Consider the following 14,413-nt stretch of genomic DNA (forward strand, 5'->3'; position numbering starts at 1 on the left):
GGGTGGCACACACCGCACTGGATTCCAGCAGACCGAGGGCACTGAGGGAGGCGGGACCATGGCCGGAGGCCCCCTGGTTGCTCACGGGGTGGTACTGCCGGTTGGGGGGTACTGCTCTCACAGTCCAGTTCTGGGCACCATATCCCAGGGGCCACCAGACCCTATAGGCCAGACCAGGAGCCAGGCCCCTGATGGCCGGCTGGGCCCTGGGGGTGTCACAGGGGCTCCTGCACTTTGAGGCCCCTCTGAGCCAGGCATGGTGGAGCTGACTGCCCAGCTCCACCCAGTGAGACAAGGGCTACAAGCACCCCATTTTACAGATGAGAAAACAGAGGCTCCAAGGCCAAACAAGCTGCCTGATCCCACAGCCACAGCAGGGACCCATCCTGGGGGCGGCTCCTCCAGCCTGGCCCACAGCCTCACTGCAACCTCGTGAGAGATGGAGCCGCGAGGTTTGGGGCTAAGCCACCCTCAAGATTCTTGACCCACAGAAAGTGTGAGATGATAAATGTTTATTACTATGTTAAGCCACGAAGTTCTGGGGTAATTTGTTACACGGCAATAACTAACCGATGCTACCTGGGTCTCAACATGGCCCCTGAGGCACAAACGGGAAGAATGGATGGAGATGGGAGAGCTGTCCAGATGGAGGGCCCTCCCGGCCCGCACCTCCTCCTCCTCCCTCCCCCCACTGTGTTCCCCCTACGTGGCCCCCTCACTGCTCCTCACACACGCCAGGCACAGTCCTGCCCCAGGGCCTTTGCACGTGTTTCTCCTCTGCCTGAACGCTCTTCCCCAGCTCACCATTCAGGCCTGGATCAAACGCCACCCCCTCAGAGAGGCCCTCCCTGACCACCGGCTGCAGCTGGCTCCTCACCCCACTCTCTGTCACTTATACGTCTGCTTGGTTTAAACCTTCTTTTTTATAGTTTTGCTCCTCCGGTGGCTGCTCCCTTAGTAGCCATAAGCCCCGTGCGGGCAGCAATCACACCCTCCTGCACATCTACAGCCCAGGGAGCAGGTGCCTGGCACTTGGCAGGACCGCGGGCACCGGCACCACCCCCTTCTCCCTGGTGATGGCCCCAGGAGTCATGACGAGGTCCGGGGCCAGGGCGCCAGGGCTTGGCTCAGAGGGCACACAGGGGGCAGGAGCCCCAGGGCACAGGCTGCTTTGTGTGAGCCACCAGCTCCAACCCTCCAGTCACTCCAGGGACCAGCCAGGGCAGCAGGGACAAAGAGTTAACGCTGACCGAGTCTGTACCATGAGGCCAGGGCTATTGATTTGTTTAATCTGCCCAATGGACCCGTAAGGCAGGTATTATGATTACCTCCACGTGACAGATGTGGAAGTTGAGGCTCGGAGAGACCAGGTCACTCGCCTGAGGTCACCCAGGATAGAGAGGGGACGGATGGACTTGATTCCAGACGGCAGGCTTCAGCCTGAGCAACGACTGCATCCAGGAGAGGAGACGGGAAAGAGCCAGCTGAGAGCCAGCACAGCCTCCCAGGCAGCGGGAAGAGCCAGTGCAAAGGTCCTGGGGTAGGACCGTGCCTGCAGAGCTGGAGCGGGGGCGGGGGGCGGTCGGCAAGAGGCTGTGATGCCAGAGCAGAGTCAGCGACAAGAGGTGAGGGCAGGGAGGGGACAGGCCCTGACACCACTGTCACCACTGGACCCACGTATGGCTGGTGATTAGGGTCCATCTCCAGCGCTTCCCAGACTGGGGGCTTCCTTGGAGGCAGGGCCAGGGTCTGTCTTGGCCCCCACTATGACCAGAGGCCAGGCCACAAGGGCGCCCAGACAACTGGACGGGGGAAACACTGGGGTCCCACCCACAGCAACACAAAATTAACTCAAAACGCATCACAAACCTACACGAACGCAAGAGCTGAGACCATAAAACCCTTAGAAGAAAACAAGTAAATCCTCATGACCTTGGGTCAGGTAGGGATTTCTTCGCTACAACAACCAAGGCACAGCAGCCGAAGAAAAAAAGAGAGAAATGGAAGCTGGTCAAAACTGACACCACTAAGAAGATGAAAGACAACCCACAGAATGGGAGGGAATACTGTGGATCATCTATCGGAAGAGGGGCTCATGTCTAGAACACAGAAAGAACGCCTACAATTCAGTAATGAAAGGAAAACTAACCCAACTGGAAAACGAGCAAAGGACTTGAATAGACGTTTCTCCAAAGAGGACACACAAACGTCCAACACGCACACGAAAAGATGTTCACCATCACTAACCGTCAGGGAAATGCACACCAAGACCACGGTGAGCCCCCCACCCCCTGGTGAGGATGGGGGAGGGGAAGTGGCGCGGCCGCCGTGGGAACGGAGCGGCAGCTCCTCAGAAGGTTAAACGGAGTTTCCATCTGACCCAGCATCACCATGGCTGGGTGTCCACCCAAGAGAAGTGAGGACACGTGTCCACACAAAGGCTGTATGTGAATGTTCTCAGCAGCACGAGTCACAGCATCCAAAAGGTGCAAACACCCCAAATGTCCATCGATGTATGATAAACACACGTCCTTCCACACACGGGAGCATCACTCAGCCATGAAAAGGGGTGAAGCCCCGACACTCGCTACAACGTGGATGGACCCCGAGAACACGACGCTCAGTGAGAGAAGCCAGACGCAGAAGGACCCAGAGTGTGTGATTCCACTGATGGGAAACGTCCAGGACAGGCAAATCCACAGACACAGACAGTGGATTCGTGGTTGTCAGGGGCTGGGGAGGGGGATGGGGGTGACTGCTCATGGGGACGGGGCTTCCTTTTGGGGTGATGGGAATGTTCTAAAATCGATTGTGGTGATGGTCACACAACTCTGTGAATACAGTAAAAACCACTGAGTTGCACACTTTAAATAGGTAAAACCATGTGGCATGTGAATTATATCTCAACAAAGCTGTTACCCAAAAAAGTGTTTAGAAAAAAGTCTAAGTGCAGAATGAGGTCTGCAGGCTGACCTCGCTTTACTGCACTGAGCAGATACTGAGTTTTTGACAAAATGAAGGTTTGTAGAAGTCTATCGGCGCCATTTTCCCAACAGCATTTGCTCCCTTCGTGTCTCTGAGTCACACTGTGCTATTTCTCACAACATTTCAAACATTGTCCCTACTATTATATTGTTATGCTGATCTGTGGTCAGTGATCTTTTATGTTACTATCAAAAAAAAGATTACTACTTTCTGAAGGCTCAGGTGACTGTTAGCGTTTTTTAGCAATAAAGTATTTTTAAACTAAGGTATGTGCATTGCTTTTTAGACATAATGCTACTGTACACTTAATAATACTACAGTATACTGTAAAGACAACTTTTTTTTTTCTGGCCGCACGCGGCTTGTGGGATCTTAGTTCCCCAACCAGGGATCAAACCTGTGCCCCCGGCACTGGAAGCGCAGAGTCCTAACCACTGGGCCACCAGGGAATTCCCAAAGATAACTTTTATATCTGCTGGGAAACCAAAAATTCATGTGACTTGCTTTATTGCAGTATTTGCTTTATTTCAGGGATCTGGAAGCAAACCTGCAGTGTCTCCGAGGTCTGCTCGCATTTTACAAACACAACAGTAGGAGGTGTGTGACCAGGGCAGGTGTGCACCGCGAGTGTCTCCCAAGGGGCTGGCAACAGAGGTGCCTGGGGTGGGTATGAGGGTGGGGCCAGGCCTGTATCTCGTGCCAGAAACACACGGCAGCTTTCCAAAGGAGGGAAAAGAAAAATCATGAGAAAGCTGAATTCTGGGGGGGCGGTGGGGGGCACATGCAAAGGCCCTGTGGTGACAGGACACTCTCGAGGAACAGCAAAGAAAGGGTCTGTTGTGGCTGGAGGGGAGGGTGCAGCTGGGGGCCAAGCCCTGACCAGCAGCCCATGCTGCCCCCCCCCCATTTCACTGCACAGAGCAAGTGTTTCCACAGTGGTAAACAGGAAACCTTGCAAAGGACAGGGCCAGGGGTGGGGGTGGGGGGCAGGGTGTTAATCCAGAACTCACAGGCCCTAAGTGAAAGAAGGTTCCAGAACCTTCACCACTCATGCCACAGACACAGCCTAACACCCGTCTGGGCTGAGCACCGGCCTGCCACCAAAGTTCAGGGCCCGAGGCTCTGGGCAGAGACGGCCCTCAGGTCAACAGACAATGACCACATGGAAGGTCTAAGGGGGGCGGACTCGGCCATGGAAATCGGGTGGGCTTCCTGGAGGAGCAGGCAGAGGACGGACTGTACAGGGGGGAGGAGGACCGAGGCAAGGAGGGTGGCTCCGGGGGTCACCAGGCACATTCTCAGTGGCTCTGCAGGTGGAAGGGTTCAGGCGGCTGGGTCAGGGTCACAGAGGGGCCGTCAGCCCAGGAAGGAGGCTTGTCCAGTCTCGGGCCCTTGGAGGGCCCCGCCGACCCCACGTCTCCAAATGCCATGTGTGATCCTGGACTGAATCCGGGAGAGGGAAAAAAAGTGACCATACGGGACGGTTTGGGTTAATTCACAGAACTGTGAATCCCGACTGCGGGCCGCGCCGATGTTCCATTTCCTCCACGTGACCCCTGCACTCAGCTCAGAAAGCGTCTTTGTTTATCGGACGTACAGCCCGTCCTCCGTCCTCCTTCCTTACAGATGCCACGTCTGCAAGTCCACCTACCGGCTGGAATTTATCTGTAACCCACACGCGCAGGGCTGCCACGCTCCTTCTCAGGCACACGCAGGGCAGCGAGGTCTCGGGTGCCCTACACACGTGCCCAGCGAGCCCGCGCCAGGCGACGCCCTGCCTGCTCGGTTCAGCTCTCAGACCACAGACAAGTGTACTTTCCGTGGTCTCTTTAGTGCCATGTTTTCTGCATTTTTGTGTTTTTGGTGAGTGATCCTGCATCTAAAACTGCCCCCCAGCATAGAGCTGAAGTGCTTGCTGGCCGGTGTCCCAAGTGCAGAAGGGCAGTGACGTGCTCACGGGGACAGTACGTGTGTTAGATGAGCTTCGTTCAGGCAAGGGTTACAGCCCCGCCGTGAATGAATCAACAACTGGCATCAGACAAGGCGTCTTTAAACAGAAACGTACATCACACGAGGCTGCTGCATGGGGATCAGTTGTGACGATGGGGTGACAGAGGCGGAGCCTGGCCCCGCGTATCCTCCCTCCCTTGGCAGAGGGCGTGTGGGTGTCGCCAGAGTGTCCCTGCAACTTTCCGCAGGCTTCAAAGGTTTCAAAATAAAACGTTAAAAAAAAAATAATATATACGGAGACAGGTAAACATCCGGAATAACGGTCATTACCTCCGTAGAAACGGAGGGTCGAGACAAATAAATGCTCACTTTCCACTGACTGCAGGTCTGGGCTGCTGCTTTTTTCCAGTAAGCATGTTATTATTTGTAGCTGAAGGCATGCCTTTTGCACGAAGACAGAGGCAGATGAGGGGAACCGAACAGAAAGCCCAGAAATAGACCAGCTACACGCAAGAATCTGGTCTGTAATCAAGGTGGCATCTGAAATCCGTGAGAAAAGCAGATTATCCAGGAAGTGGGGCTGGGCTGACCCTGAGCCACCTGGGAAGACTTGGCTCAATTAAACCCTTGTACATCTTATGCCAGGATAAATGCCAAATATCACAAGAATTTAAATGTAAAGAAAAAAATAAGTAAAATTATAGAAGTACTAGAAGAATTTAACTGTAACCTTGGAACAGAGGACACATTTCCATCATGACACCAAACTGGGAAACCATAAAAAGAGACTGATAGGGACTTCCCTGGTGGCACAGTGGTTAAGAATCCACCTGCCGATGCAGGGGACCCAGGTTCAAACCCTGGTCCAGGAAGATCCCACAAGCCGCGGAGCAGCTAAGCCCGTGTGCCGTAACTACTGAGCCTGTGCTCTAGAGCCCGAGAGCCACAACTACTGAGCCCACGCACCACAACTACTGAAGCCCACGTGCCTAGAGCCCGTGCTCTGCAACAAGAGATGCCACTACAATGAGAAGCCTGCGCACCACAACGAAGAGTAGCCCTCGCTTGCTACAACTAGAGAAAGCCCACACGTAGCAACGAAGACCCAACACAGCCAAAAATAAATAAAATAAATAAATAAATAGAAGATACTATCTAAAAAAAAAGAGAGAGAGAGGCTGATAAATGGGACCACGTGAAAACAAAAACACCTGCCTGGCATTGATAATCATCTTAAGAGAAGATGGGGAAAACCTACTTAAACTTACTTGTATCGTGGATTTAAAAAAAAAATCTTCCATAATATATAAAGAGCTCCCACAGATCAATAAGAAAAACGCTGGTAAGTAATTTGAAAATGGGAAAGATACAATCAGTATACAGCTTCCAGAAAATGAATAAGAGTCCTGAGATGTGTAGGATTAAATGCAGGAATGGGGTGAGTGGTGAAAAGGGGTCTGTGAGTGTGGAATCAAGACAAGACAGAGTGGAGACCTGAATGCTTGTGGGGGCAAAGGCACCAAGGACTCCCTGGTGGCCGATGCTCCATTTACCAGCTCTGACAAAGTGCAGGATGCTGTCAAGGTGAGGCAGTCCAGTGCCACTGGACTGCCGTGTGACCTGGGCGGGCAAGTCTCTGCTCCCTTTGCTGGGATACATTTTTAATAAAACAAAGATGAAACATTAAAAGGAAAAAATACGTGAAGACATTTCCCTCTGATTCACGTTTCCCTCTGATTCACGTTATGATAAATACAACTGCAACTATGCCCAGACCTCCCTTTGTGCCGTAAGTTTGGCAAAGATGGAAGAAATGGGCGAGGCACGGCGCTCTCACCCTTGCTGGAGGGAACTCGGAACGGTTCACCTTGGGTTCATCACGTGCATCTTATGATGCTCTGACATCTCGGGGGCCTTGCAGACCTGGGGACTGTCCCTCCTGGAGTCAGCCAACCCCTAGATCACAAACCACCTGCCTGTGAGCACATCTCTGCTGTGCCAACCAAGCCACTACGGGCCACACCCTCAGCACTCCTCATCCTGCTCACACGCAAGCCCAGGGGCACCGCCTCAACCGCCCCCAGCCAGAGCCCATGCCAGCCCACAGCCGCCGCCATCGAACGAGCCGATCCCACGCTGGCTCAGGGTGCCAACGCTGCCCGTCCCTCCCATCCTGCGGAAACCCCAGGAAAGACCCGTGCTTTCTCCGCGTCCAACCTGGCTTGCAGAGACGGGGCCTCCATTCCCCACAAGCTGGGCCCCATCCTGGACGGTTCGCATGAGCTGGCTCATCTAATCCTCATGGGATCCCCGAGAGGAAGGCGTGCCTGGATGCCGCTTCACCAATGAGCTTCCCGTGGCTGCTGGGACCCTGCATCCTGCCTCTTCTCCACCTGCGCCCGCCCCCTTGGTCACCTCCCCTCGTCACACGCTGTAAAGGCCATGTCCTGCCAGGGGCGCTAAGACGTGTCCCCCCATGGACCCATCGGCTGCCCGGTCATCGCTCTGCACGAGGAGGCCCTTTCCCTGCCTCGTCCCCACCTCCTCGCCCCATGGCCGTCTGCCCAACCACCCCCTGGGCTCCAGACTTGGTCCTCTGCCCCCCACGTCTCCACGTCTCATACTCACACTGCGCCCGACCGTCCCCCATCTCAGCTGAGGCAGCTTGTCCTTCCAGGGTCTCAGACCCTAACCTGGGAGTCACCCTCTACTCCTCTCCCCTCCCCCGCCACACTCAACCCTTCAGTAAGTCCGGTCGACTCGGCTTCTAAAATCTACTCTGCATCACTCCTTCCTCCTGCCTCCACCCAAGCCCAAGTCCCAGCATCACCACCTGGACCAGCACAGTCCCCTCGACCCTGGTCCCCAGCTCCCACCCTCCCTCCCCACAGTCTTTCCCCCACAGCGGCCAGAAGTAGCTCATGAGCACCTGAGTCAGGCCCCGCCCCTCCTCTGCCCACAGCCCTCCAGGGATCCCTCCTCCCTCGGGGTAAAAGCCCAAGTCCTCCCCACGGCCCACAAGGTCTTGCCCGACCTGCCCCGTCCCCTCCCTGCCCCACCCCCCTGCCCCTCGCTCACTCTGCTCCATCCACATGGGCCTCCTTACTGTTCCTGCAACAACCCAGGCACAGTCCTGCCCCAGGGCCTTTGCACGGACTGTGCCCTCTGCCTGGGAGCCTCTCCCCACACTCCCTCAGTGCACATCCCCTCCTTCCTGCAGATCTCTGCTCAGATGTCGCCCGTCGCCCCTCCTGAGTACCTGGCCTCTATCAGCTCCCCCCACGCCCGTTTTTCTCTCCCCTTCCCTGCTCTGCTCTTCCCCGCGGCACTCGCCTCCCCTGCCGTGTTACACCTCTCTCTCTTTTCTTCACTTACTGTTTGCACACACCCCACCCGCACCCCTGGCATGCACACAAGGACCGTGCCCGTCTCATTCGGGCCTCTCCAGCACCTGGCCCGAGCAGTCTTCAGCAGCATCTGCTCACAGACACCTGACCTGTACACCACAGCCCGAAACCTTCAACGGCAACCCCGTGCCCCCAGGATAACGGCCCATATGTGTGCATGACACGCGCATGATCGAGAGAGAAGAGCAACTGGGGCAGATGCTGGGGTCCCTTTCCTCAGTCAGAGCCAGAGGCCAGGTCTCCAAATGCCTTCCCACTGGCTCAGGCACTTGGGGCCCCTCAGACTGGACGCCTAACCCCTCCATGGGGCCTGGTGGCACCTAGTACAGGGGCCCCGAGGCTAATCCCCAGGTCAGTAATCCCCCCACGTGGGCAGTCCCCGCTGTCCAGCTGGCAGCAGCCAGGAAATCCCCAGCGGGGTCCCGACCTGCCCTGTCACGCGTGGTGCCACGCAGCTCGGTGGGGGCAGCGGGAACAGGAGGGCCCGGGGCCTGGTCACCAGGCTGGTAAATGCCCGGGCCACACGGCTGTCACTTAACGAGCACTGCCGGGGGTGCGGGTCTCACCTCTCCATGCCCCGCCGAATCCCTGGGACCCCTGCCCTCATTCTGAGAGGCGGAGGCAGGCACACTGTCCTCAGCCCAGGCAGGGCTGAGCCCGGTCAAGCCCCAGGCCGCCCTGCCCAGGATCCCGTGGGAATCCACCAGCCTTGGGGGCCCCGAGCAGCCCCCCAGACCTGCTCCTCACCCATCAGCACAAGCCTGCCAGGGCCTGGACCCCCAGACCTGCTCCTCCTTGGGCCTTGCCAACCGCCCTCCCCCCACCAACTCCAGGGTGCAGGCCTCCCTCCCCTCCCTCCCCCGCCACGAGACCACCGTCCAGGCCCCCAGCCCCACTCACCTGGACGCCCACCCCCGCAGCCCCTCCCCACCACGCAGGCAGAGGGCTCTCGCTCTGTAAAACGTGACTCTCTGCCCTGCTTAAACCCACCAGCACCACCGACTGGCCTCAGACCAGAACCCGAGCAGGGCCAGGCCCCCCACCCCTTCCCTTCTGAGGAACGAATCACGCTCATTCCTGCCTCAGGGCCTTTGCACTGCTGATCCCTCTGCCTGAATGCTCAACCGCGGCTGCTATGCCTCACGTGGGTCACCTGCTCCCCTGACAACCTGGCGGCAGCAGGCCCTGGTCACCCCCTGGGGCCACGGCGCCCATTTCACTGCCCTGGCAGCTCCCCATGGGCCGGCGTGGTCTGACTCAGGGGTCGGCAAGCGTTCTCCGTAGAGGACCAGCCAGTGAGTGTCTCCGACTTTGCAGGCCACGGGTCTCTGTCTCAACTCTCAGCTCTGCCGCTGTAGCTAGACAGCCCCGTGGACCACAGGCGATTGACAGGGAGTGGCGAAGCGCCAGGAAGACGTGACAGACAAAAACCGGCGGGCGGGATGGACCCGGGGCCTCAGTCTGCAACCGCTGGCCTCACCTGTTTACTAGCTCGCCATTGCATCCTGACCCCCACCAATCTGAAGGTGAGGGAGCCCAGGCGCCGGACACCTGCCCCCCCAGCAGGTGCTCCATAACGTCCAACAGGCCCTGCCCAAGGGCAAAGCAAGAGGTGACCGCACGTCCCCGTGAGCCGAGTCAGATGGCAGCCCCGCCCGCCCAGGCTCTGGGGGAAGCGGTCCCTCGAGCTGGCACCCACGTGGGGCCAGCCAGGCCAGCACCCTTCCAGGGCTCTACAAGCCAATCGACCTGATCCACCTCCACGAGAAAGGCACAGTCATCACACCCGTTTCACAGATGGAGACACCGAGGCAGAGGACCCCCTGGCTGGCAATGGCAGTCCGGCTCCCAAGGCCTCTCCACGGAGAGGACCAGGCTGCCGGCCCAAGCGCCAGACATGGCCTCACTAGAAAGTGGCCAGGGCGGGATTAGAACCAGAGCCTTCTGCCTCCAAAGGCCATTGTTGACTCCCAACGAGCAGACGAGGGAGGAGGGACGCTGCTGCCCGCGGTTACAATCTGCCCACAGCTACAGAGGAGGCCCCTGGTGATGAGGCCCCACCCCCAGCCATGCTGGCCTGACGCTGCTTTTCGAGCACATGAGGCCTTTTGCTTGGGCCCTGCTGGCTTCCTGCGCCTCCCTCAGGCCTCCCTCAACTGTCACGGGAAGCCTCGTTGAGAGGACACAGTAGAGCAAGAACTTGAAAGAACTAAGGAAGCAAATGACAGGGATACGGAGGATGAGCATCCCAGGCAGAGGGCACAGTGGGGCAGCACCAGGCCTGGCGAGCTGGAGGAACCACGAGGAGGTCAATGTGTCTGGAACAGAGTGAGCGAGGGGGAGAGAGGGAGGAGGGGGGGGCAGGGAGGGGACAGGGCAGGTCGTGCAGGGCCTTGTGGGCCACAGGGAGGACTTCGGCTTTTACCCCCAGGAGGTGGGACCCTGGAGGGCTGTGGGCAGAGGAGGGGCGGGGCCTGAGTCAGCTTTTAGTGGGAGCCTTCTGGAGTGAGCGGGAGGGAGCACAGGAAGAGACAGGGGGCCAGGCCAGCCATGGATGATGGGACTGAACCAGGTGGTGGCAGAGGAGTGGGGAGCAAATGGGTGGATTTTCGGTCCTCTTTGAAGACAAAGCCGACATAATTTGCCACCAGGTTAGACGTGGGAGGGGCCAGGGGTCAGCGGGGAACGCAGCTGACTATTCTGAGAGATCACGGAAGCAGGAAGGACAGGAGGGAAACTGCTCAGAAACACCAGGCCACAGCGCAGGCCAAAGCCCACAGGCAGCTCATGGACACCCAACGGGGCCCCGTGAATGTGCCCAAGAGCCCAGCCTTTCTGAGATCCTCCACAGAACCAGGCACCCCACAGAGTCCCCAGAAGCCAGCAGAGAACACCATCGGGCCTTCCCTGGACCGGGGCTCGGGAGCCCGGGAGTTTAAAGTAACCGGATTCTAAAACACCACCAATACATTTCACCTCCCATCAGATTGGCCAAAATGACCGAGGCCGATAACATCCGGAGCTGACAACGCTGCGAGGAGACAGACAGTCTCTCTTGGCTCCTGCCGGACCTTCCAGAAAGCCAGCGGGCATCAATCTGGTTGCGCCTGACCCAGCCGTTCCAAGGCGGGGACTCCAACCACTAGAACTGAAAGCACCACGGCTACAGGCCCACGTTCAAAGATGTTTACTGCAGCATCGCTTGTGACAGCAAAAGGCGGCTCCAGAAACCACTGGATCGTCCCTCAGCAGGAAGCTCGTGCCTAAAGGGGGTGGGCTGTCACTAAAGTTCACCAAGCGCCCTCCACCTGCTGACGCACTAACTCAGGTAAAGCTGGCAGTGTGGCCCCATTTTACAGATGGAGACACTGAGGCTCAGAGAGATCAAAGCATTTGCCCTGTGAGGTCACACAGAAATTGAGTGGAACCCAGGCAGGATAAGGGGTTTCCACCTTCTCAATCACAGCACCATATTCTCTCTCTCTGAAGAAAAGAATTGATACCAACGTGGGGAAAAAAAGCCGTATTATGGATAAAAAGCAAGCAAGTTACAGAATGATGGGTGAAGTACGGCAGCCCTCACCCCGGGTGACTGTGTCTTCAGGGGACACTGGGCGATGTTCAGGGACATCTGTGGTTGTCAGGACTGGGGGGGCTCCTGGCATCAAGTGGGTGGGGGCAGGGATGCCGCTGGACCCCACAGTGCCCAGGACGGCACCCACAACAAAGAACTTTCCAGCCCCAAACTAGCGCAGAGGCATCGAGACTCTGGCATCGTACGAACCCCCTGGTGAGCAAGCAGACCCGTCTGTGTGTTTACGCATCTGTTTGAGCAGGAGGAAAGGCATGGACAGTTGTTCCCCAAACTTAAGAGAAACGGGTTCGGCGGAGGAGAGACAGCTATTAGCCCTAAAGTGAGTGAAATAAGTGATCAGCTGTGGGAACCGGATTTCTGCGGGTTTGGGGACAGGAGCGGGGACAGTCCCTTATGGGCCAGATCCCTGTGCTCAGACCCAACCACAGCCGGGGCCTGGGACTTTATCTGCCCCCATCAGATCACCTAGCCCCTGATAAGACAAGTGTATGCTGTGTGGTTTTCCTGTGGGCACTGCATTCTAGGCTATTGTGTCTCTGCCCAGCACAGGGCAGAGGGCTGCTGAAGGAGGTCAGGGGGCTGAGAAAGGACTTCAGCCGGGTCCCTCTGCCATGTCTGGGGCTGGCCAGGCAGGGCATCGCCGCCAGCAAAGACCGGGAGCCAGAGGACCGGATGGTTGGAGCTGAACCAGGGTAACCCACCAAGCAGCTCCAGATGGCAGCAGGAAAGGAAGCGGTGGGAGTCCTCTGGAGCCCGGGGGAGCTCGCTCGCTCTGGCTCTTTCTCCAGACATTTCTCCCAACTCCCAGGCAGCACAGCATCTGCCTGCCTGCCAAGGAAGCTTCGGGAGGCCCGGGGGAGAAGGAGGATGGATGCCCCTGTGGGTGTCTACAGGGGACTCGCCAGAGAGGGCTGCCTGGAACAGAGAACTCTGCGGATCCAGAAACTTCCTATTTGGGAGCCTGCAACCTTGACCAAGAAGGAACCAGGCAGTGGCTGGGCTCTGCACACCGCCCCAGGGAAAGGCAGACCGTGGGCCCACAGGGCTGGGCGAGGCTGCCTCCTTCCCCAAACCTGCTCTGCTAGAGGGTCAGGGAGGCATGCCAAGGAGAGGAGCTCAAGAAAGCAGTGCCCCTACAGAGCTACGGCAGCTCCCCAACATCCAGGGAAAAGGCTGCAGGGGGCCTTCTCCTCCCCCACCTGCTTGCCAAGCCCTGGCACTGAAGGTGCCTGGAGATGTCATCCCCCTACCTACCTCCGGTTACAGTAGGTAAACTGAGACCAGAAAGAGAAGGATTGGCCAGTGGACTAGAAACCAGGTCTGGTGAATTCCACAAAACTGAGGTAGTCAGGAGGCTGACCCTGCTGGCCTCGGAGACCCCCCACTTCCGCCACAGCAGCCCCTGCCCTTAACGACCAGTAGGATGTGCCCACAGGGTGACGGCTTGCAGGGGAACGGGTGAGGCCCGGAAGCTGATAGCAGCAAAGTGGACGGCCCCGAGCAGTGGGTCCAGACGGTGGGGGGGGGGGGGGGGGAAACATGTGGGACAACGTCACCCCTTGGAGGCAGGACCCCCCCCACCGGAACGGGGGTAATCCACTATCCCACATGCAGAGCAGCCCCCTGACAACAAAACTGGGTGGGACGTCGTCCCCAAGCACCCTCAGCAGGAGGCAGTGCACCCACCTACCGCGCGTCCTAAATAGGGGTCGCATCCCTCCCAGAGGTGAGGACCCATCTTCCCCGCATGCCTCCAACGGGGTCTGCTCCACCCACAGCCTCCCAGAATGGGGCCCTGCGCCCACCCCTGCTCCCAGACAGGCGGCTCCCCCAAGAACCCCGGGAATGGGCGGCGCCACCCTGACCCCAGGGCGGGGCGTCTCGGGCCCCGCGGAGCGTCCCCCGGCCCCGGAGTGGGGCGTTCCATCCCCCCCGCGAGCGCCCCCGAGTGGAACGTTCCGGCCTCCCCGCTGCGGGTCCCGACGCCCCTCCGGCGCTCGGACGGGTCCACTGGGCCCCGGCAGGGGGGGCAGGCGGGTCCATTCGGGGAGCGGGGAGAGAAGGAGGAAGGTCCGGAACCGTTACCTGCTGCCGCACTGCTCTCTGCCGCCCAGGCCGCCTCCGAGGTCACGGCCCCCGCCTCGGCGCTCTCCGCCTCGTCCGGCACCTCCAGCTCCATGGCCGCGCGCGGACCTGCCGGCGGGCGGGCGGGCGGCCGGAGGCTGCGACCCGAGCTGCGGCCGCCGCCGCCGCTGAACAACAACCGCCACCGGCTGGAGAGCTGAGGGAGGGGGCCGAGCCCAGGGAGTGAGGGGCGGGCCCGGGGCGGGGCCAGGCGCTGCGCCATCGCGCACCGCGCGCACCGCCAATCGGAGCTCGGGGGCGGGGCCTGCGTGCGTCCCGGGCCCCGGGAGCGCCGCGAGCGCCCTCACGTGCCCAGGGGGTGGAAGGGCAGCGCCATTCCTGTCAATATTAC

At 58.8% G+C, this 14,413-nt stretch overlaps 1 protein-coding gene across 5 annotated transcripts in view; it reads right to left on the reverse strand.

The window, feature by feature from the left end:
• The window catches only part of PIP5K1C (phosphatidylinositol-4-phosphate 5-kinase type 1 gamma), a 59,641-nt gene extending 45,445 nt beyond the window's left edge, over nucleotides 1-14,196 (reverse strand). For all 5 annotated transcript variants that reach the window (XR_009700883.1, XM_061190742.1, XM_061190741.1 and 2 more), the window contains exon 1: nucleotides 14,023-14,196. Coding sequence is in view for 4 of the 5 variants with exons in the window: in XM_061190742.1 (XP_061046725.1) it covers nucleotides 14,023-14,116 (94 nt within the window). In the remaining variant the exon portion in view is untranslated. The remainder of the gene's footprint in view (nucleotides 1-14,022) is intronic.
• Between the last annotated feature and the right edge of the window lie 217 nt (nucleotides 14,197-14,413).

The sequence above is a fragment of the Eubalaena glacialis genome, chromosome 4 (genome assembly GCF_028564815.1).
Source record: "Eubalaena glacialis isolate mEubGla1 chromosome 4, mEubGla1.1.hap2.+ XY, whole genome shotgun sequence".
NCBI lineage: Eukaryota > Metazoa > Chordata > Mammalia > Artiodactyla > Balaenidae > Eubalaena > Eubalaena glacialis.